General features: G+C 32.5%; 3 protein-coding genes across 3 annotated transcripts; 2 read left to right on the forward strand and 1 right to left on the reverse strand.

The window, feature by feature from the left end:
• The first annotated feature begins 4,225 nt into the window (after positions 1 to 4,225).
• LOC107934060 (transcription factor WER) lies at positions 4,226 to 5,111 on the forward strand. The gene is made up of 2 exons (XM_016866407.2): positions 4,226 to 4,512; positions 4,591 to 5,111. Exons 1-2 carry the CDS (start codon positions 4,281 to 4,283, stop codon positions 5,049 to 5,051), a joined length of 693 nt encoding a protein of 230 aa, XP_016721896.2. The 5' UTR covers positions 4,226 to 4,280; the 3' UTR covers positions 5,052 to 5,111.
• A 140-nt stretch (positions 5,112 to 5,251) lies between these two features.
• On the reverse strand, positions 5,252 to 8,337 carry LOC107934080 (probable glycosyltransferase At5g03795). The gene is made up of 5 exons (XM_041074847.1): positions 7,727 to 8,337; positions 7,211 to 7,641; positions 6,985 to 7,124; positions 6,551 to 6,899; positions 5,252 to 6,324 (listed from the first exon to the last, which is right to left on the reverse strand). The coding sequence occupies exons 1-5, from the start codon at positions 7,791 to 7,793 to the stop codon at positions 5,638 to 5,640; spliced, it is 1,674 nt and encodes a 557-aa protein (XP_040930781.1). The 5' UTR covers positions 7,794 to 8,337; the 3' UTR covers positions 5,252 to 5,637.
• A 6,548-nt stretch (positions 8,338 to 14,885) lies between these two features.
• Positions 14,886 to 21,951, forward strand: LOC107934090 (E3 ubiquitin ligase PQT3-like). Its single transcript, XM_016866439.2, has 15 exons — positions 14,886 to 15,802; positions 16,298 to 16,394; positions 16,595 to 16,676; positions 16,827 to 16,993; positions 17,090 to 17,166; positions 17,650 to 17,706; positions 17,780 to 17,936; positions 18,016 to 18,164; positions 18,268 to 18,432; positions 18,524 to 18,820; positions 19,233 to 19,274; positions 19,381 to 19,630; positions 19,823 to 19,942; positions 20,128 to 20,203; positions 21,188 to 21,951. Exons 1-15 carry the CDS (start codon positions 15,637 to 15,639, stop codon positions 21,800 to 21,802), a joined length of 2,517 nt encoding a protein of 838 aa, XP_016721928.1. The 5' UTR covers positions 14,886 to 15,636; the 3' UTR covers positions 21,803 to 21,951.
• Positions 21,952 to 23,661: the final 1,710 nt, after the last annotated feature.

Below are 23,661 nucleotides of genomic sequence, written 5' to 3' on the forward strand. Positions count from 1 at the left end.
AAGTGAATGTTTGAATGCTTATTGAGTTTGAAAAGTTCAATATATATAAATTAATATGTTTTATAATTGTTTAAGTGTTCAGATGATAGAAATACCACTGAGTATACCTATACTCAGCGTACGGTTTGTTTTCGTGCATAGGTTAAGTAAAGATAGAATGTTGAATCAGCATCTCAGGCCAATCCCGAATTCAATAAGGTAAAGTGTGTGAATTATTGGTAAAGGCATGTACCTAGGGTGTCTTATGTATGTGTCATTTTGAATTTTAAATGTAAGGATGAAATAAATAGATTTAGGTTTGGTTATGATATATAATAGAATTTGGTTAATTTGGTATGAAATTGATTTATTTGATGAAATTTGATATTTGAATAAAATTAAATATTGAATAATATGTAAATGTTTAAATTTGGAAAATTATGAGTGTATCTGGTTTTGTTGGTATTTATGTGTATATTAATTGTAAATGTCCGATAGGTCCAGTAATGCTCTGTAACTCTGTTCCGGGGACGGTTTAGTTACAGATTCGGAGACGGCTTTTGTTGTCACGGTTGATTGAACCGAGGATTCGGCCTATAATTTAAATTCAGGTGATCTTTCCACCCCACATTATACTAGTTCGAGTAGGGGTCATATCGTCTTTGGAGCGGTCCTGGAAAGTTTCCGACGACATTTGCTTGTTCTGTTGAATCCTCATGTAAAATCAAACATAAGTCCGTCGGATAGTCTGGCTTAGAGCAAATTTCGCACAACTGTGCTGGGCCCGTTTTATCTGCAAGAAAAGTTTGAACAACGTTAGTCAACTTATTAATTTTATCTTTTAGAGATAGAGAACTTAACCCATGAACCTGTCTCATAGGTTCCTTGGCCGGTCAGAATTGTTGAGAGTTAGCAGTCATTGTTGAAATTAACTCTCTTGCTCTTTGAGGCGTCATATTAACAAGTGCCCCTCACTTGCAGCATCTATCATTTTCATTTCCATCGGGAGCAAACCCTCATAAAAATACTACAAGAGTGATTGTTCAGTCAGTCCATGTTGTGGGCAACTTGCACACAACTTTTTATATTGCTCTCAGTAATCGTAAAGCGGTTCAATCTCATTCTGACAGACTCCTACGATGTCCTTCCTTAGTTCTGCTGCTTAAGCTGTAGGGAAGAACCTGTCAAGAAACAAAAAAGACATGTCAAACCATGTGTTGACAGATCTCGGAGGTAAATAAAATAGCCACTCTTTAGCAGAGTTAGCTAGTGAGAAAGGAAAAGCATGAAGTTTGATTTGGTTTTCAGTTACACCCTGAGGCTTCATGCTTGTGCACACCGTATGGAACTCTTTAAGGTGGGTGTGTGGATTTTCGTTCTGTAATCTATTGAAAGTGGGTAGTAAATAGATCAAACCCGACTTTAACTCGAACGGCGTTCCTCCTGCCGGATAGGTTATACATAAGGGTTGATGTTCATCCGGTGCCGCCGCAAGTTGGCATATCATCTGTTCAGCCATCTTGTTTGGTTCTTCGAACGAGAAAATTTCCTCAATGTATGATATGGTTTCGAATCTGGGATGTAGCCGTTTACCACGTAGTATAGCTTCTCTTCGCAATTGTCGGGCCAATTTTTCAATTTTTGGTTCAAACTGTAGAGTTCCCGGTTCTAATCTGGTCATAAGGTAAACAAACAAAAATTAGAATAATATCTCCAACCCCCGATAACAGCGCCAAAATTTTATGGGTGTCAAAACCACCAAAAATAATTCCTACTAAAATAACTCTAAAAAGTAGTAAATAGTGGTAGTAGGGTCGAGTCCACAAGGATTGGATGTCATAATCAACTTATGTGTTCACTTATGAACAAAATATTCGTCGTTTCAAGGGTAGTGCCAAGAGTCGTGCCCACGACTCCAAACGTACCTACAAAAATAAACAAGTAAATCGGGGAGGTTTGAGAATGTTTAAGAAAGTAAATAATCTAATCAGCTTAAATAAACAATTGATTAATATTGAAAATAAATGTAAATTGGAAATAAATTCAGAATTTTGCAAACAAAAATAATAAACCTTAGCCTTAGACTTGGTAAAGTTCGTGTTAAGAATCGATCCTCGAAAAATTAATCTTCTCCTCCAAACGATAAGCTGGTTATAGCAGTTAAGAACGTCCTAACCATCAATTCTTCCTCTTGTAGCTGGTCCCGGTATGACCTGCAAACCAACCATTACCAATTATCTAACCGAGATATACGTGTTTCTCGATTCAAGATTCCGGCAGCCTTGCGCTCTGAAGAACCCAACTTGAATTAACGGCCTTAACTGCATGGGTCGTTTAAACCTGATCACTTCTTCCTTGATTTGTACTTGGAGATCCGAATACAGCACGGCCGACTCGTTTCTCCAACTGTCAGCAAACACGACTTCAACCCAACATGCATTTTTTAACTTGAAATCGAGTTAACCTTAAGGGATGAGTTGTCAATCCCGATAATTAGGAAAAATATGAATACCGATTGGAATGATTTTTAGTACGAATACTTATCTCATGATTCCTGACCGGAAAGAACACCGGCCTAAAACTAAGATGGAATTTAGTAAAGCATGAAAGTGTACTTGGAGAGTAATCGAACCAAATTTGGAAAGGCAAGAAAAAATCAAAGGAAAGTAGCAAAATCTCACGCCAATTTGAAAAATAAAATATATAGTTCTATTCCAAATTGAAGTAGGAGTACAGAATTAATTGATTGTTTTCCAAAGAACACTAAGGCCCTATTTATATACATAGAATTTACTAGTTTTGGCTTTAACTAATTTAATATAAAATCAAAATAAAATAAAAAATAAAATAGAAATTTCTATTTTGGCTTTTTACAAAGTCAAAAATTCTAATGAGTCATTGGCTTTTTTCATATTTTTGATTCGGCATCATTTTGTTGATTTTGTTTTAATTTGGTCCTCTTCTGCTCATGCTCATTTCTATTTTTGGCTTTTTACAAAGTCAAAAATTCTAATGAGTCCTTGGCTTTCTCCATATTTTTTATTCGGCATCATTTTGTTGATTTTGTTTTAATTTGGTCCTTTTCTGCTCATTTTTATCTCTTAGCGTCCCAATTGCATTCCTGACAGGATTAAAACATAAAAAGTACTAATTAGTAGGGATCAAGTCAAAAATATACCGAATTAAACACAAAATAACATGCAAATTAATATGTTATCAGACCATTTCGTTGAAGAAATGTTCTCTTTTAAATACAAGTTTTGAAAAGTTAGGGCACTATGTTCGTGAAAATCAAACTCGAGTTAGTTTTGATTTGGCAGTGCACAAGTCGACTTGTTAATTCCCTGCACAGATTCGACTTGGTTAATTTCCTGCATAGTTCAAGATAGGCCTGTGGTGGACTTTAACAAAGATGGCATTGTAGAAATATGAGTCAATGTGGATATTTGTTAAGTATGTCTCATATTTCAATTAAATTTGAGAGATATTCTCCTAGTTAAACTCTGTTTATTTATTTCAATCGAACTCTAATTAATTTAGATTATTTTATTATTTAACCTATGAATTTAGCCTATAAATAGGCTCCTTTACAACCTTAGAAAAACCCATTAAAATATTAGAACTCATAACACATTTGGAGAATTTTGTATTTACGTTTTGAGGGTTCTTTATTTTCGAGTTTCGTGATTTAGTTTTTATCTCCATCTTTTGTACTCTTTGTTCGTTTGTCATTATAGTAAAATTATCTTTGCCAGTGGTTTTTTATCCTCTTTAGAGGGTTTTTTCACGTTAAATTTGTATATTTAATTTCTTAATTTCTTCCGTTATTTTTTTTTACTTGCTCGTTACTTAATCAAGTCAATCCCCAACAAATATTTTATTTATTTTTTAATAATAAAACAGCTTTTGAGCCGGCTGGGTCTAAAACGGGCCTGAACTTTAAAAAAATTGAAACTAAGCTTTAGCCCGGCCCAACCTATTAATTTTAACCAAAATTGTATTTGCATGTAGTTGTTGAGAATTGGGTTTTGGTCCGGCCTGTCCAAAACTGAAACATCGGTCAGCTTTACCAAGTGAATCCAACTTATTTTACCATAACTCTTTTTGTTTTCTTTTTCAGAATGAATCAGAGAATAAAACAAACTAAAAATTCCACAAGGGTTGGTACTGCCACGTTGACAAAGTCCAAACAGAACTGGTAGTTGAGAGCGTATATGTTAGGCTTGCCAAGAAGGGTAGATATCTAGGACTCACTCACTGACCATTCAATTCTCTGCTTCATTAACCGCCAAACTCTCTCCATGTTTTTATACTCATTCACTTCCCTTCCCTTGTTTCTCACTAATCATCTCTGTCTTCCCTTCTCACTCTTTGCCTCTTCTCACTGTTGGCTAATAATGGCTCCAAAGAAGGATGGAGTGAGCAAAAGGGTTTTTAACAAAGGTTCTTGGACAGCTGAGGAAGATAGAAGATTGGCTAAATATATTGAGATTCATGGCGCAAAGAGATGGAAAACAATCGCCATTAAATCAGGTAATTTACTTTCTGTTGAAGAGAAACTCCATTTTTTGGAGCATTGGAATTAACGGGTTATTTTGTTTTGATGTATAGGTTTGAATCGATGCGGCAAGAGTTGCAGGTTGAGATGGTTGAACTACTTGAGACCTAACATTAAGAGAGGCAACATATCAGATGAAGAAGAGGACTTAATTATTAGGCTTCATAAACTGCTGGGGAACAGGTGGTCTTTGATTGCTGGGAGACTTCCAGGGCGAACAGACAATGAAATTAAGAACTACTGGAATTCCCATTTGAGCAAGAAAATAATAAACCATGATGTCAGAACAGAACAAACTTCCTCCTCGGAACAAATTGTGCCTCACAAAGCATGGGAAACTGTCCAGATGGAAGAAGAAGAGGTAGTAAAAGGAAGTGATGAAATTGAAAACTCTGAATTCAGCATTGATGTGGACGAATTCTTTGACTTCACAACGGAAGGTTGCTTTAGTTTGGATTGGGTGAATAAGTTCCTTGAACTTGATGATCAACAGGATCCATTAGCAATGGTATAATAAGTTTGTAATTAACATGTTTCCTTGGATAAATAAATAAAGAGATGTTCTGAGTCTAAATTTCTAGGCTATAACCAAATGTTTCTTGGCCTAACTTTTGAAGCGAAGAAAAAAACAACAATTATTGGTGAGTAGATTTCTTGAATCAATTTTCAGTTGATTTGCTCCAAGAATTTTGAGACCAAAAGGGTTTTAAAAGGTCAACGTCAAATATAATTGGTCGAGGTACTTAGCTACTGAAATTCACATATTTATGTGGTGTTTGAACTTTATTTATGTCATGATTGAGTCGAAGATATTTCTATTTATACAGTTATTGATAATTTGTGTTTTACAAATTTTAACATGTTGGTATATTCATATCATGTCATATACACTCTGTATCAACAATACACATTCTGGCATAGCATCTGCCTTACTGTATCCAGCTCCAAACACTGATATCTGAACATGGGTGATGGGACCAGCTCCTTAGGCAATAAAAGCCTTCAAATAGTGTCAGCTGATGCCTTCTGCTTAGTCACTAGTTTTGGCCCTTTGGAGCTATCCATCTTTGTTGCAAAATGTTCCAATTTATCAAAGCTAGCTAGGACTGAGGAATTTGGATTTGGTTCAGCCTGTTATACCATATAGAATGGAGTATCATGTGGAACAGATCATATCTCATTGGATTTGGATTCCATAGAAAATGCTTCTGCACCATCTTCACATTCATTAACATTTGCAGGTACCTTTTCAATGGAATAGCCAAGAGAATTTCCTTTAGTTTCGGAATATCGATTTCAGCCACAGTCACAGAAAATGCATTCCACTCTAGGACTTCACTTAAAGGTAGGACAAAGTTGTCTGCAATAATCACTGGCACGCACTCGTAATATATAGCCTCCACAATCCGAGGGCTGTTCACTTCATATCCCATAGGGCATATACAATATTTACTCGATTTCATATGCCGAACATAACTCATGCTTTTAGAAACTCGACGCGATAAAGGACCATAGATTCTCATGTCTGCATCTTTGTTTAGCCAATGCTTGAGAAGTTTGGGACGGACCCTTCCATGCATTTTTCCAGCAAAGAAAGGAAGGATCGGGCGCTGCGAAACTCGGATCCCACCACCGATATTTCTAAGAGGTTTACTGGCAATTCTTATGGCAGTTTCTGGTAAAGAAACATCCTTTCCAGCAACGAAATTCTCTTTCAGGTCAGCATTGCATAGAGCTTTTATGGCGTTATCTTTTAGTTCCACATGCTCCGTGGTTATGAAAGGACCCTGCTAATGGTTAAGATGCAGGTTAGAGGAGATTTTGAAGTTCCACATGCATGTACATATATAAAAATGATCTGTTTGTTGAGGTCCAGTAAAGGTGGTCACTGTCTGCAAAACAAAGAACGGAGCACCACAGCTGGGGCTCGGTTCTTTGTTTTGCAGGCGCTCCGACTGCCCAAACAATGACCATGTTCAGTAGATGATTGAAGAAGAAAGCAGACAACTGTACCCAATCATGGCAAGCAACAAGAAAATGATCAGATCCATGTGTACGGTTCCAAAAGGGATACTTTGAGGCTATCATGTTCACATAGTCCCTTAGGAACTTTGAAAGTGGTCTGAGATTATGCGAGTTCCGGACATAAAGTGCCAACTCTAGCTGGCGTGAACTATATGGCAGATAAAATAAATGAGCCCTTTCTGGTTCTTTTGTAACAAATTCCCTGTTTGCCTCCATTAACTTCATAAACCATCCTTCAGAAGCATAAATACCATTTAAACGAGGTTGATGAAAAATGGGCTTCTTTCCATCACGGTAAATATAGACTTTAAGTATCATCTCCATCAACTCGTAGCTCCTAATAGTTTAAGACAAGAAATTTGAATTTCTATACATTATTACCATAAGAACACAGTTGCTGTTATGAAATGAATGTACCATACCTTTTGAAAATCGAAATATTTCGAAATACCGGAGCGTACAGATAAGAGTCATTGCCTACGTTCCCGACTAATGGTGCATGCTCGATTTCCCTTTTAGCATAAAGAAGAGCCTCATGAGATGATAATGACTGAAGGTATCTCTGAATCAGAAGTCATGACACTATAGTTTAGATTATCAATACCATCTGTTGATCATACTTTTATAAAACAGCTCTAAGATCTTCACCTGTAAGTGACGGGGCACCGATCTACGAGGGGGAGGATGTACAACCTTTAGTACATCAATCGTTTTCCTCCTGTTTTGCCTCATACGAAGAACTCTAGCGCTTTCTTTAGCTTCGATAGATGAATTCAGTGAAACAAAGGGAGCACTTGTAACCAGCTGAGATTTATCCAACCTTGCCTCTGTCAAGTTCTTGCTAAAATGCATGGTACCATTCGGAGATTCGGACCGGCTGTTCCGGTGATAAGCAAGTAAAAAGGTTGGGAGTATTATCCCAGCTATTGACATAACTGCACCGGCAAGAAACAACTTTCTCCAGTCGATTTTGCGCCATGCGAAACGCCGGATTAGTTCTTTAAACAGAGCTAGGGAAACATGCTTCAATTGTTTCCTTAGTTCATTGTATATGATGATTTCTTCAAACTTGCCTTGGCCTTAACAAAAACAGATCCCTCAAGATTGGTAATTTCAGCCATTTGGTTCCATGAGAAACATATACACTTGAATATTACAGCATACCTGAGTTTTGGATCAAAGCTGGACTTTGTTCCTGTCCCGTCGGATGCCTTTGATTTTCCGGCATCATCTAGGCTATCTTGTTAATGATACAGTCACCAACAAGAGGCAGCTAAAAGATAATATGAAGTATCAACGGTTCTAAGAAAAGCTTTTGAGAGGTAAATACAGTAGAAATGAATTTGTTGTTATAAACTGCATAAGAAAGTCTTACTTTTTACGTGGGGTTATAAAAACTTAACTGGAAGTTTATTTGTAAAAGCAACCTGAAATCTTAAAACAGGGGAAGAAAGATATACGTAGAAGAAAGAAAGGGAGAGAAGGAGAGATTGAGAGATTATGTACCTGAAAGAAGATATAAAGATTCTGGGAATTGAAGGAATGTGAACAAAGAAGAGAAAATATGGGAAAAAGTGTTTGCAAGAGAAAGAAATAAGTGAAAAAGACAGAGATTTTAATGCAGGGGAACAGCGAGAGAGACGGTAACTGTCTTGGTAGTTTGCTTATGCTATATATAGATATGGCTGACTTTCGTTTTAACTGTATGTTCTTTTTATTGTTTATCTTGTTTGGATTCCGATTATCTCTATCAACTTAGTGTCAGTTAATCGCAAATTAATTTTGTTGGAGAAATTATTAAAATATATTTTTAATAGAATTAATTAAAAAACTCAAAACATCTACTTTACCATTTTAGAGAAAATTTTATTTTAATTTTCATATAATTTTTACTATTTTTCAAAAAAAAATTCACTCAAGTTGTTATACCTTTACAAATTTTTTAGCCCCTAATTAAGCAAATGTCACAAGTTAAATGCTAATTGGGTTGGAGAAATAATTAATAGATAAAATAAATTATAATATTTTAATGTGTCATAGAAAAATCACAATATAAGCTTGAAAGTAATTAGACTATATTTACTATCTTCAATCAGATGTATTTCTATTTAAAATTTGTATTTAATATTTTATTTTAATTTCATATATATTACATATATGTTGTTATTATTAACTTAAAAACGCACGTTCCATTATTTAAGAAATGTTATTTTGATTATGTATAGATGTGAATTTAACATGTATATATTTGTAATAGAATTTATTGGATGAAATAAATACATGTATCAAATATTATTTTTATTGGATGAAATATATAGTTAGGACATTAGATTTTGGCCAGTTATAAGTAGAAGCCTTTTCACTGATTTCATGTTGATACATTTTAAATAAAGAGTTTTCTGTTGAAAAAAAGCAAGACAATGGTGGTAAATGCTTTTTTCACTCCGCTTTTGTCTGGACTTTTATAGTTATTATTTTACCTTTTATCATATTGTAGGTATCATTTTGTTATATATTTACACTAAAATTATAGATATTAGAAATTTATCGAATGCATATGCATGTAAAAATTATGTATTTAGAATATAAAAATGTGTTTAAAAATAAAATACAATTCCCACTACAATGGTGTTAAAAAAAGGTAAAATAACTCTTTTAGCCCTCTTTATTTACAATTTTGTGTCAATTTGGTCCTTACTCTTTAAAAGTACATAAATAATTTAAAAAATTATTTTTATATTTTCAATAAAATATAAAATTTGTGAAAAATTAGAAACTCTTTAAATTAAAAATATCCAAAATTTTAAAAAATTATATATTATTTTCTTAAACTTATCTATGCCAAGCCGTGGCCAAAGTCCAAAAAGAATTTCGAACCTGGACTCGTTTTCAGCCATATCCACCCAAAAGGTCCATTTCACTATTCAAAATTTAAATATATATATAATATATTTTATATTAATAATTTATGTATTTTATAATTAAATTCAATTTTAAAACTATTTTAATTATTTAAATTGAATTTGACCCGGCTCAGGACATAAACTTTCTCCAAGCCCAACCCAAATCGGATCAAGGTTGCCCAATCATGGACATGCCTATTAATTTACTCTATGAATTGTAATAATGCCTCTCTAAACTTTTAATTATTCGTTCGATCCATATTAGATAAAAGTAAATTAAGCTTTTTTTTTATTTCAATCATATTAATTATTATCAATAATATATTCCTGTAAATTTAATTATAAATTATATAAAATATTAGAATAAAATAATTATTAAATAATGATAAAAACTATGAATATGTTCAAACTAAATTTAATACAAATTTTTATATTCAAAATATACTATATTAAAAGAATTTTAAATAAAAAATCTTATTTTGGTAAAATACAAATGCAATAAATTAAATCTTGAAATTTTCATATAGTGTATTTTTAACAAAAATTTTATACAATATATTTAAATTTAATTCAAATAGATAATTTGTATTATTATTTAATTCAAATTCTTTTATATATAAAAATAATTAAAATTTATTTATTTATAATTCATGAAGTAAATAAATTTTAAATAATCTGAATAGATTCAGAGTTTGTATCATCAATGTAAAATTATTTTATACTAATATTTTATATACTTAATATTTTTGATATATAATTAATTTGATTAAAAAATAAAATAAAATAAAAACATTTAAGTTTGATTTAATATGGATTAAACAAATAGCTCAAATTTTGGAGAAACCTTATTACCATTCATAGAGTAAATTAATAAATTCGTCGATGCGCCCAATAGCCCGCCCGACCCGACCAAACTTAGGTCGAGTTTAGAAAAGGTTTGTTATGTTTCGGGCCAAACCAACCCGAATTCAATTTAAATAACAAAAATATTTTTAAATTTAAATTTAATTGTAAACCATATAATTAATATAAGGGTAAACTACATCCAATATCACTAAATTATTAGTAAGTTTAGCTTTGGCCACTTAACTTCGAAATGTTACAAAATGGTTATTAAGCTATTTGAAAGTTTTCTTTTAAGTCAGCAGGTTATTTAAAATCATTGTTGTATAGCTTTCTCTGTTTCACATTGCTTGCACCAATAGAAAGCTCTCATTTCTCTTCTTTTTTATAGTTCAATTTTTTTCATGAAGTGTCTTTGAATGTCATAAATTTGCAAATCAAAATCAAATAGCTTTCTTCTCAGATCTCTTACACTAACCTTTAAATCGACTTAGATCTAAGGTATGTTCTTCTATTCATCAATGGATACTGATCCATTGTACTAATCATTGAATTATTGATTGGAGCTTGCTAGCCAAACTTTTAAAAAAAAAAAAAAGTTATAGCCCAGTGACTTTGTAACAGCCTAATTTAGACCCTAATCGGAACGGTGGTTTCGGGACCATGAATCCGAGTTAGAAAAATATTTTAAAATTATTTTCTATGCTTACCATGTGTGAATTTATATATGTGAAACTTTCGTGTTTTAATTTTGTTGTTTGAGTGGCCGATTTAATAAAAGGGCTTAATTGCATAAAATGTAAAATTTGCATGCTAATTGTTAAAGTGCCTAATTGCTTTGTTCTTTTAATGTGGAGTACTTATAATGCAATTATACCATTGAAATTGGCATGGACACATTCGGTCACTAGTTAGTGGGTGGAAAAAATATTATAATAATATTAAAGTTATAATATAAGTAATAATATGTATATATTATAACATAAATTAAAAACAACCATGCATGTTCTTTATTATTGCCGAAACTAAAGAAAATAAGAAAGAAAAGAAAGCTTTAAGGGTTCGGCAACTTATTAAGCTCAATCAAGGTATGTAATTAGCTCGGTTTTTGATAATTTTTACGTTTTTGAGATCGTTGTTAAGTTATCTACAAGACCCATGCTAGAAATTCTGATTTTGATGAATGTTTTAAGTTATGCCATTGATGAATATTTGTGTTTTGAGATGTTTGATGATGAGATATTAAAAATATGTTTTAGATTATCATGTTTTGTATTGGAGTTTTTAATGATTTTGAGTAATTAGGACTAAATTGTGAAAATAATAAATTGAGGGACTAAAATGTGAAATAAATGAAATAAATGGACTAGTATGAGAATAAGGAATATTCGGCCTAACAATGTTGTTGTGAGATTTTGCATATTTTGTGTTTTATGTAATAGGGACTCAATTGTGAAAAATGTGAAATATCAGGGGTAAAATTGAAATTTGCCCATTTGTGTGTTTTTGGATGAATTTGGTTGAATATTTGATTTGATAAATTTAATTTATATTAATTTAGATCAAGAAAAGAGAAAATCGGATTTAGATCGGGGAAAAAGTAAAGTTGTTGACTAGCCGATCCGTACCGATTTTTCATAGTCCGAGGTAAGTCTTTAAGCAATTAAATATCATTTTTTTTATAACTTAGTTTAATATGCTGTTTGGAATCTATTGATTCATAAAAGAGCTAGTCGAATGTGTTTGAGCATAGAAATATTATATTTGAGTTTAATTCGACAGAGTTATATCATTTAAAAGTTTGTATGATCTATATGGAATATATGGAGTTTTTGTTATATGAATTGTGTCCGAGACAGCATTATAATAGGGATATTCGGGCTTTCAGCCTAGCAAGCTTTATGTTGGTGAATGTAATCGGGCTTTATGCCTAGCAGGTTATTGCCGGTGAATAATATCAGACTTTGAGTCTAGCAGGCCTTGTGCCGGTGTGTGATTCAGGCTTATGCCTAGCAGGTTTTATACCGGTGATTTATTTTCAAGCCTATGCTTATAAGATTACGAGTTGATGTGGAAATTGATCAAGTAAATTGAGCTAAATGATCTTGTATTTATTCGGCCACATAGGTATGTACATATGTGACGTTATATTGAATCTTGAATATTTGACCATGAAGGTATGCACAAAAGTGATATTATATTTGAATTTGTATATTCAGCCATATGAGTAAGTACTTAGGTGATGTTAAATTTGATCTTGCATATTTGGCCATATAGGTATGCACATTTGTGATATTATCTTTGATTCTCTATAATCGACTAAATGAGTGATGTTGGCTTATAAAGTTGAGTTTGATTCACGAGTATATATATATATATATATTTGAATGTAAACATATTTGAGATAATGTTATTTTGAGAATGAAAAGTTGAATAACATTATGCTAAATGTGAATTGTTGGCATTCGGCCAAGGTAACCCTTTTGTGTAAAAGTATAAGTTAGAAATAAATAAAAGAGATGATATGATCGAGATAATGTACAACATCAATGTTTTAATTTGGTTAATTTTTAATGTTTGATTATTATTTTTAATGTTAAAATTGCTTATGACTTATTAAGCTAAGTTAGCTTACTCTGTGTGTGTCTTTGTTATTCTGTTTTATAGATTTTGTTGTAAGTTACGAGCTCGGGGATCATCAGAAAAGTCATCCACGCTATCGCCAACCTTCGGTACTTTTAAAAGTCTATTTTCAAACTTATGGCATGTATAGGCTAATATGTATTTTGTTCGACCTTGAATATGTATAACTTTAGCCATGCGAAAATGGCTTAATTTTCATGATAGATTCGTTCATAATTGGATATGGTTTGAGCTTACTTTTAGTTGATGTGTTATAAATTATATGTGAATGAAGTATGTGATATATGTGGTATGTTTTAAAATGGTTAATTGATGTTAGTAAATTTGAAAGTGGATTGATGTAATGATCACTATATATATATAGATTTCATGATATAATTATTTGTTCGGTTTAGGTTTTTAGTTTGAGTAAAATATATTTGAATAATGAGTTTAGAAAATGTAATTTATATGATGTTTATACATGTTTTCATATGTGAATATATATTTGTTAATGAAAATGTGATTATTCGAAAGGTATAGATTCGGTTGAATTTTGAGGTATGATTTGTAAATGCAATATGATAAATAAAGTATGTTTATTATTTAATTAGTTATATGCTTAATATAATTATGAGTATGACTTATATGAATAAGTGAATGTTTGGAATTTTTTTTTTGTTCAGTAACGCCTCGTGACCCTAGTCCGGCGACGGGTACGGGTTAGGGGTGTTACAGACTTAAATAAAAACTTTCGAATAGTTCAATGATCATTTTGTAACTTTTTGAAGTTTAGTGATCAAAACATAAATTTACTAATAGTTTAGTGACATTAAGTGTAATTTACCATTTTTATAATATTTATTAATTTTTAAACAATGAAATAGGCTTATTGGATGAATTGGGTCGTGTAAAAAATGGGCTTGAGCTTGAAAATTTGTTTGGACCCAGGCCATGACTTGACTTGACCTAACTCATAGATAAGTCTTTTTTTTAATTTTTTTAATTTTTTTATATATTTTAAATTATTTTATTTTTAAGTTTTAATGAGTTTTTATTTTTTTACATTTTATTGAAAATACAAAAAAATAAATTTTAAAATTTTATGAAACCGTAAATATATTAAATATTTTAAATAATAAATAATATTTTTTAAACCGTAAATATGAATTGTATTAAAATTTAATCTTATTTGATTCTTTTAATAATATAAAAATTAATTAATTAATTAATTAAATTTATTTAATATTATTTGATTCTTTCAATAATTAATTCTTATATTATTAAACATACATATTTAGTTATTTATATTTAATAAAATAAATAAATAAGTATTAATTTAATAAATTATTTAATTTAATATTTTTATTTTAATAATAACAATGACAATTTTAAATTAAGCAATATTATTACTATATTATTGAAAAGTATTTGTACTAATATTTCAATAATAATTATATATTACAATTTATAAATATTTAAATGCTTTATAATATATAAAATATGAATATTTTAATTATATAAATTAAATTTTATTTAGATATTATTTATTATTAAATTTATATAAGATATTGATTATAAAATAAATTTTAATTGTTAAAATGAAATGCTAATATAATATTTTTAACAAATATATTTATATAATGTTTGCTTAATTAAAAATAACTTTTAAAAAATAATTTTAAGAAAATTTGTTAAAATAAAAAATAGAATCACCTACTTACTAGAAAATCAATCCATTTTCCTAAATCATTTTCCAAAAGCTATTTCCAATGAAATATATGTGGCCTAAATTAGAATAGAGGAATTAAATCCACACCAAGCACTAAGAACAGGGACTATTGGAAGAATTTCACCAAAATTATATTCAGACCAGCGGCTCGGGAGCACGTGCGGGGTTTATGGCGGCCCATCAAGCTGATTAGATAAATAAATATTTTAGAGGGTCCAGATTTTATGTGGAGCCTCGGACCAAATTCCCATTGCTTTATCTATCTTTGAAACCCTCCCCAAACCCAATCTCAATCCCAAACCCTAGAGCTGCATGATGATCGCTAATCCTTTCCGTCTCTCCAGTCTTTGATTGAGCTTCTCCAACATTTTTAATATTCCCTATTCGATTTTGGCTTTTCTGAATCTCAACCTTCGACGCTGCCGTGTTTTTCTTTGAAGATCGATCGGTGGTGGGATTGTCCGTCGAAGATTACTTTTGGGTCGAGTTTTAGAAGATCTGGATCAGCGGAGAATTGATTGTTTCGGACCCATTTTTCTAATAAAACAATCGAAGAGCTCGTGTGAATTTGACGAATGGCTATGGCCAAGTGGATTTTTAATAATTCCTTGTGATTTGCCCTGATATTTTTGGGAACTTCTGGATTCGCTTACAAATTCGAAAAAAGATAGGCGGTTTTTTGATAAAATTCTGGAGAAACTGTAAGGATAGATTTCTTGAAGAGAGAGCTTCGGATTTTGCATCGGCGAGGAATCACAAGTTTGGTTTGATTTCTTTTAGAATTAAGAAAAAAAAATAAAGAATTTTTGTACTGTTCAATTTGGTTTTTTCTTATTTCTTTTTTGAATATCAGGCCTATATAAATATTTTTTGGAAGGCCAATAAATAAGCTAATTACATTGTTTTTTATTAATTTAATTTTTGTTCATCATCATCATCATCATTATTACTATTAAGAGGAAAAGAAAGGAAAAATGGCTGTTTATTACAAGTTTAAGAGTGCAAGAGACTTTGATTCAATTGCCATGGATGGTCTATTTATAAGCGTTGGTACTTTGAAAGAAAAAATATTTGAATCAAAGCACTTGGGCAGGGGTACAGACTTCGACCTCGTTGTCACTAATGCCCAAACTAACGAAGGTTGGTCGTTGCTCTTTGGCAGCTTTGTTCAATTAAATGTTAATCTGTTTTAAGTAATTTTTTGGGAGCAAAGATGGCATTTAGTACTATGTTCTTAAGTACTTAGTGGTTTCTCGTCAGTGGTTAAGCTTTCAAATTTGGTTGTTATGTATCTTCGACTGGGTTTCCTCAATTTCAAGTAGAGTTTCTCTTGTGTAGATGGTTTTAACCATGACTAGCTTTCTGTATTTTTAGTGCGTGGAGGTGGGTTCTAAATTCAAAAGTCGGGTAGCAAACTGGTTACTTGAACCAAGTCAATAGAAAGAATTGTTTGTTTCCTGGAGGGAGTTTTGATTTTTGAAAAAATTTAGCATAGAAATGTCAATTTGGAGTTTAGCCAAATATATCTTTATGTTGGCCCACTTTGTTTCTTGAATGGATATTTAGTAATTGTTTGTCCGCCATGGATTAGTCTGTTTCTAGTGTTTTATAGACTTGTTCTCTTTTCAATTTCAGAATATCTTGATGAAGCAATGTTAATCCCAAAAAATACTTCTGTTTTAATTCGCCGGGTTCCTGGAAGGCCTCGCATGCCTATTGTTGCTGCTCAAGAGTATTATCTCAATCCCTTAGATACCTAACCAGTCAAATATTTAACTTTATTGTACTTGTTAAAAAAGCAAGTGTAAAAGATTCAATTTACTGCATGAACTGATATGTTGTGTGCTTAGATTTGTTCTGGCATGTACTGCCTGCTATTGTTAGACGAAATTCGATTATAGTTTTGAGTTTGGGCTATGTTATGTTTCTCAGGCCTAAGGTGGAAAATCAGACTAAAAATGCTCAACCTGAAAAGATAAACTTTCTGGATGCCGAGTCATCTGTCCCAAAATATGTAAGCTTTTTAATCCCAAAATATTCCTTGCAGAAGATTGGTTCGTCTTCACACTACTTGTGTTAACTGTTGTGTATTTGAGGAATGTTGTATTTATCAGCAGGAAAAAACAATAGAAACCTAATATCAACCTTCATTTTTTACATATAGACTGAAGACACTGAATGGGATGAATTTGGAAATGACTTATATTCAATCCCTGAAACGCTGCCAGTGCAGTCTAGCAATCCAGTTCATAATGCTCCCCCTTCTAATAAAGCTGATGAAGACAACAAGATTAAGGCTTTAATTGATACTCCTGCCTTGGACTGGCAGCGGTGAGATGATTTCGAATCTCTTTTTCTTTTCATTTCTTGTTTCTTAGTTTGATGTAATTTCCATTGGTTACAATTTTAATTTTTTTCGATCAACAGCCAAGGTGCAGATGGTTTTGGACCTGGAAGAGGCTTTGGAAGGGGTATGGGTGGAAGGATGGGTGGGCGTGGTTTTGGTGATTATCTTATTTCCTTTTTGTTTTTTTGCAGCATTTATCATGGTGGGTGGGTGTGTGAGTTTGTACATAGGATATTCTTTTTATGTTAATCTCTAGATAATTGACATTTGATATTTTTCTGTTCCTTAGTATTGTGGCATTAATGGGCCTCCGAGCTTTGTATGTGATATTAGTATTGTGATTTCTTATGATTTTGTGTCTATATATGTTGCATGTGAGTGTGGCGGCTTGTCCATAGTTCCGTAGGTGCGAGGTTCTTAGTGGTTTTTGCCCTTGTAAATTTATTGAAGTTTGCACCATCACTTTTTTGTTGCTCTTAACATATAATGATTTTTGTATAACATTCATTTTTGAAAGAACAGTGGCCCTTTATTCTCATTTTAGATAAGTGGGGTTTGTGGGACATTTCATTCATGTAATTGTACTTCTGAAATTGTATATGGAGTTGAAATTTTTTTTTGTTTCTATTGGTTCAACTAGGATTGGAACGCAAAACACCTCCTCCAGGTTATGTTTGTCACCGCTGTAAGGTGCCAGGTATGTTGATTGATAATACTTCTTTTCCTGGACATTTTAGCAAACTTGTGCTTATTAAGGAACTTTCATGTAGGGCATTTTATTCAGCACTGCCCCACAAATGGTGATCCAAACTATGATATCAAAAGGGTAAAGCCTCCTACTGGCATTCCAAAGTCGATGCTAATGGCAACTCCAGATGGCTCTTATGCATTGCCGAGCGGAGCAGTTGCAGTTTTGAAGCCCAATGAGTAACTGTTTTGGGTTTTGTCTATGCTTGTAGCAAATTCTTGTTTTGATGCTTGAAAACTAATTTTTTGTTTCTAACAGAGCTGCTTTTGAGAGAGAAATTGAGGGCTTACCTTCCACTCGTCCTGTTGGTGACCTTCCACCTGAACTTCATTGCCCATTGTGCAAGGAAGTAATGAAAGATGCTGTTCTAACTAGCAAATGTTGTTTTACTAGTTTTTGTGATAAATGTGAGTTTCATAGCTACTTATTCCATTTGTCTTGTGGTTCTTTTTTCCTGCTGATGCTTTTGGTTATGCATGTTGAAACTCACTTTAACAAAATATAACTCAGGTATAAGAGACCACATTATCTCAAAATTAATGTGTGTATGTGGGGCTTACAACATACTGGCCGATGATCTTCTGCCAAATAAGACCCTAAGAGATACAATTAATCGCATATTGGAGTCTGGTAACAGCAGTGCCGATAATGCTGGAAGCACTTTTCAAGTTCAAGGTTTGTAAGTCATCAACATTATGAAATGAATTTTTCAATGAGTTCTATCATGTAAGAATCATTATTGATTTGTCCTGTCTTTCAAATTTAGATATGGAATCTGCTCGATGTCCACAGCCAAAAATTCCATCTCCTACTGCATCTGCTGCATCAAAGGGAGAGCAGAAGCCAGTGTCTGCTAAGGAAGAATGTCCTGATGTGTACGACAAGGCTAATGAGGTTAAGGTAGCTATTCCTCAGCAGGTCTTGGAGAAAGTTAAGGTTGTTAAGGCTGCTGATGCATCTGAGGCTACACTGGAATCAATGAGTGTGAAGGAACCTGCATCACAAGGGAGTGCCCCACTTGCAGAGGAAGAAGTGCAACAAAAGGTGGCTTCTGGAGACGCAGGTAATTGTTATTTGTTTCTTAATTTTTTGATTATATTGGTTTGATCAGTTTGAAAGATAATCGTTATGAATATTGGTACTGATCCTCCCTAGAAAGTGGAGAGGTTTAAGATTCAAACCTGTGTTGGAAACGTTTGATGTGGGGCTATTCTGCTCCATTTATGCCTTAGTACCATCTCTCCTCTTGAAAGTTGTGGCCAGGATTTGTCCTTTATGAAAAGCATTTCTGGTGGGTCTATTAACATGCATTCTTCAGGCTGTAAATGTTTATGTGATCTTCTTTCATGTTTCATCTTGCACAAGTAGTTGGATGGATGTTTGTGTGTATCATAGAGAACATAGTATTCCTTCTCTTGTGGGAATCAGGAAATAAATAGATTTGAGTTTTAATTTTTGATGCTTTGCTTCTCCAGGGAAGAAAAAGAAAAAGAAGAAGGTCCGTTTGCTAGGAAATGGTAGGTCTACAGCCCCTTTTTTGTATTTGGTGATGTTGGAAGCTGCATTGAGTTTCATAAAATCATTAGGAATATTTAACCTGAATCTTATTCTTTTGTCCTCTAGAGTTGCAATGGAAAACCCCTCAGGATCTTGCAGCTGAGAACTATATGATGTCTATGGGTCCTTCAGCCTATAACCCTTACTGGTCTGGTATGCAGCCAGGAATGGATGGGTTTATGTGTCCTTATGCTGGTGCGATGCCTTATATGGGGGGCTATGGACTAGGTCCATTGGACATGCCATTTGGAGGTGTAATGCCTCCAGATCCTTTTGGCGCTCAAGGGTACATGTTTCCTCCTGTCCCACCTCAGAGGTACGAATAACTTTTGTTAAATAGCCTATATGGTATGTTTATACCAGTTGCAGTTTTCTTGCTTGATTGTATGCACAGCATTTTTCTCTGTTATGAAAGTACTATTGGGTTCAATATCAATGACCTTTATATGCAACTTGATACTATTTGGACATCCATGGTCTCAGTAGCGTTGTTTTAAATGCATTGTAGAGATCTTGCCGACTTCGGAATGGGTATGAATGTTGCCCCACCAATCAGGAGCAGAGAGGAATTCCAGGCTCGGCAAGCTGATTTGCGGAGGAGGCGTGAAAATGAGAGAGGAGGTGAAAGGTACTGAACATACTCTTAAGCTTACTAGGTACACTAATTGTTCACTTCAACTAACTTGGGAATAATTCCCTTCTCATTTTCTATTCCTGGTTTCATAGTGCATTTAAGTCTTGATACCTTGAAATGTGCTAGGTATAGGTTTAAATTCATAGGTTTCTTACCATTCATGGATTACCATGTTTCAGGGCTTTCTCCAGAGATCGGGAATTTGGTAGAGAAATGAGCAGCAGTGGTGAATTTTCTTCATTGAAACCAAAATCTGTATGTCTTCATTATTTCCCTAGCTTTTTGTTTTGTTTTGTTTTGTTTTTTTTCTGGTTATGCACATATGGTTCCACTTATTGACATGGGGAAGTCAATAGAAGAGCATAAAAATTGAAGCTTTTTGACAGTCATTTTCACTCTTGAGCTGTCTTAAAGTTTTGACATTTCTACTGGTACTTGTCTGTTTTCTTTCTCGCAAAGTTCTATGGTGGTTTACATTGAAAAAGGATAAGCGTATGGAGTTGCTCACTGTTTAAGCATTGTATTAGTGTCATTTTGCAGCCTTCTGATATTATGTTATCTATATTCTGTACTACTAAATATATGCTCTATGGTCTGCTGCTTATTTTGTTTTCTCCTGTTTGTATTATTGAGTTGAAAAATGGAAATAACCAATTCATTCACATATACTTGGGGACATAAACTAGTCCTATTAAGTTACTAATTGAAGTGTTAGTGGTGCAAATCTTATTGGGATTTGAAATAAATCGCCGACCCATTTGCATACAGTAAGACGTAAACTTGTCTTATGAAGTTTCTAATTGAAGTTCTTTTCTAGTTCATCCTGTTTGTCCGGGTTTTTTTCCTTGCTAGTCTTCAAGTATTCTAAAACTACAATTTCTAATCATTCTGTGCTTGCCATCTGGTCTTCCCAAGCTTTTCTAGTTTTTTCATCTACCAATTGCTCGTGTTTCCCTTTTCTGTTTTTATCATTAAAATGAACATAAGAGAGATATATGCTTATAGCGGCAATTCATAAAATTCTACTAGATGTTTCTCTGTTTTTACTACTCTCTTTCATGGTGAGGGCCAGAAGAGTACGATGGCCTTTTGATGAGGGCCAGATAGCAATTCATAAGAATTCAGAGGAACAAACAAAATAAATTGGCAATATGGGATAAAATTTTTATAAAGGAGAGATCCATATTTAGGGTGAGTACTTTAAGTTGCTAAAGGTTGTTTTATGTCTGTTTGTTGCAGAAGCCTACCCCACAAATGTTAGGTGGTGACCATCGCCATGAACACGCACGGCTCCAATCAGAGAGGACCTCTCATGAACACCCCATGCGGGACCATGAAGCACCTCCCCGACCTACAAAGAGAAACCCCGACCAGCATCATGAGCGTGATCGTGACCATGACCTTGATCGCCATCATCACCATCGACCTGAGTCTTCCAAGCTTGCCCCTGAAACAGTCACCAAAGCCACTTCCACGACTGCTACTGCAGCAATGGATAAGAGTCAAAAGACAAGTGTGTTTTCTCGCATTAGCTTTCCGGAAGAACACAGCAAGAAACGCAGACTATCTTCGGATGCACCTGCGTCTTCTGGCCATCACAAGTCAACTTCCAATGGATACTATGATGACTACAAGACTAGTTCAGCAGCCCCAAAGGCAATTTCTGGTACTAGCGGGGGTGGTAGGAAGAGCAGTCGTAGCAATGCTGTAGATTACGAATATAGTGATGATGATAGAGATTTCAAAAGGAGGCCGTCGAGGTATTCACGGTCACCATCAGCTGAGTGGATAGAACCACGGCACTCCAGAGGATCCAAGGAACGCGAGCGTAGCAGCTATAATAAGCATAGATAAAAGAGTAAATAATAATATTAGAGTTTGTAACGCTGCGAGTGCTGTGAAGGAGCAATCGCAATCTCATACTTTTGGACTAATACGTTTAATGATTATATGACATAAAAGCTTTTTGCTTGCTTTGCAATCTAAAATCCGTAATTATGATTTGTGGTGGTTCTATTTCAGTATTCTCTCTTCTAAAATCCGTTATGCATTTTATTTTCTGTAGTAAATATTAAATGGTATTTTCACTTGTCATAAATTTAAGATTTTCGGTATGGTTTAATTTTTATTAAAATAAAGACTCAAATATCTTTGAATAATATTAATTTATTTTAATTATAGAATGTCATTTTTGTAATATCCTTAACCGGATTGAGTTAAAATAAAAAGATTAAAATGTATTAGAATAATATTATTTTTTGTTAAAATTAAATGACTTTTTTATTCAAAAAAATCATTACACTTTTAATAATTTCTCAGATTGAGTTAATATTTAATTGACTCATGATAACAATTAAATTAAGAGTTTAAATAATAATATAGATAATTATTATATTTAATGAAATAAAATAATTTATATAATTTATAAATTTACAAACCATTTCATATTTATATAAAAGAAAGGTCTTAGGCCTTCCTTACATGACACCTGTCCAATATAAGTGTTAACTGTTTTTTCTTTCATTTCCCCAGTGTCAGTTGATTTTTCTTACATGAGAAGCTAATGGCCAAATATCAGTTCTAATCCCTCTGCATTTTACATGACACCTGTCCAATACTCCAATGTCAATCGTTTTCCTTTTTTCTTTTTCATTTTTTTTTTGACATGATAAGCTAATGGCCAAATATAAATTCTAATCCCTCTACCTTTTTTTTGAGATTATATAAGAATGGTTAAATTCTAGATTTATTCTTTCTATTTTGCTCAAATATAAAATTTAATCTTTATACTTCAATTTTGATATAATTTGGTATCTCGACTTTTCTAATGTCATTAGTTTGCCTAAATACTTTACTCTAATTAAAATGTTGATGTGAATTTTAAAAATTTTAAACATTGTTAAGATTCTCTATTAAATTCAAGTTCATTACAATATCATTTTTTTTGTTATATAGATACCAAGTGAATTTCTTTTTCAATTTCAAAATGTCACACCAACAAATTTAATAGAAGCATTTTAATAGACCTAAATTTTAAGATTTGGAAAGTAGAAGGACTAAATCTTAAAAATAAAATATAAAGATTAAATTCCATATATATAAAGAAGTACAAGAATTTTGAACATTCTACAACTTTTAAATTTTTACTCTATATTTTAATCAAAAATAAATAATTACAATGTCCATTACAAGAATTTTAAAATTTTTTATTAAATTCAAGTCCATTACGATGTCATTTTTTGTGTTACATGGATATTGAGTGAGTTTTTTTTAAAATTTAAAAATGTCATACCAACAAATTTAATAAAATAATTTTAACAGTGTTAACAAATGAACCTAAATTTTTAGATTTGAAAAGTAGAGGAGCTAAATCCCTAAAAATAAACTATAAAAATTAAATTCAAAATATACAAAGAAATTTTTAATCAAAATATAAATAATTATTGTGAAAAGAAAGAATCACTTTCTTATAAATTAATTTCACTATTTACATCCCTAATGTTTAATCAAAATTAATTTCGAAAAATTGTCCACCAACTTACATAATATTCACTTCCTATACCCCCATTTTATCAATCACTACATTGATAATTTAATGAATTTAGCGACTTTCCATGTCTCGTGTGTTTTGCACAAAATTCTCCTACAATTTTAAATATCAAAATAAGTAAGAGACTCATTTGTATATTTCTCAATTTTGGTCAACAGATGAT

The sequence above is a fragment of the Gossypium hirsutum genome, chromosome A08 (assembly GCF_007990345.1).
Source record: "Gossypium hirsutum isolate 1008001.06 chromosome A08, Gossypium_hirsutum_v2.1, whole genome shotgun sequence".
Taxonomy (NCBI): Eukaryota; Viridiplantae; Streptophyta; class Magnoliopsida; order Malvales; family Malvaceae; genus Gossypium; species Gossypium hirsutum.

Coding starts and splice junctions, on each gene's coding strand:
- LOC107934060 (XM_016866407.2), top strand. CDS start 4,281: ATGTTTTTATACTCATTCACTTCCCTTCCCTTGTTTCTCACTAATCAT. Junction 4,513..4,590: donor AACAATCGCCATTAAATCAG/GTAATTTACTTT, acceptor TTTGATGTATAG/GTTTGAATCGATGCGGCAAG.
- LOC107934080 (XM_041074847.1), bottom strand. CDS start 7,793: ATGATGCCGGAAAATCAAAGGCATCCGACGGGACAGGAACAAAGTCCA. Junction 6,900..6,984: donor AATATTTCGATTTTCAAAAG/GTATGGTACATT, acceptor TTAAACTATTAG/GAGCTACGAGTTGATGGAGA. Junction 6,325..6,550: donor TTGTTGCTTGCCATGATTGG/GTACAGTTGTCT, acceptor AACCATTAGCAG/GGTCCTTTCATAACCACGGA.
- LOC107934090 (XM_016866439.2), top strand. CDS start 15,637: ATGGCTGTTTATTACAAGTTTAAGAGTGCAAGAGACTTTGATTCAATT. Junction 18,821..19,232: donor GGTGGCTTCTGGAGACGCAG/GTAATTGTTATT, acceptor TTGCTTCTCCAG/GGAAGAAAAAGAAAAAGAAG. Junction 19,631..19,822: donor CCTCCTGTCCCACCTCAGAG/GTACGAATAACT, acceptor AATGCATTGTAG/AGATCTTGCCGACTTCGGAA.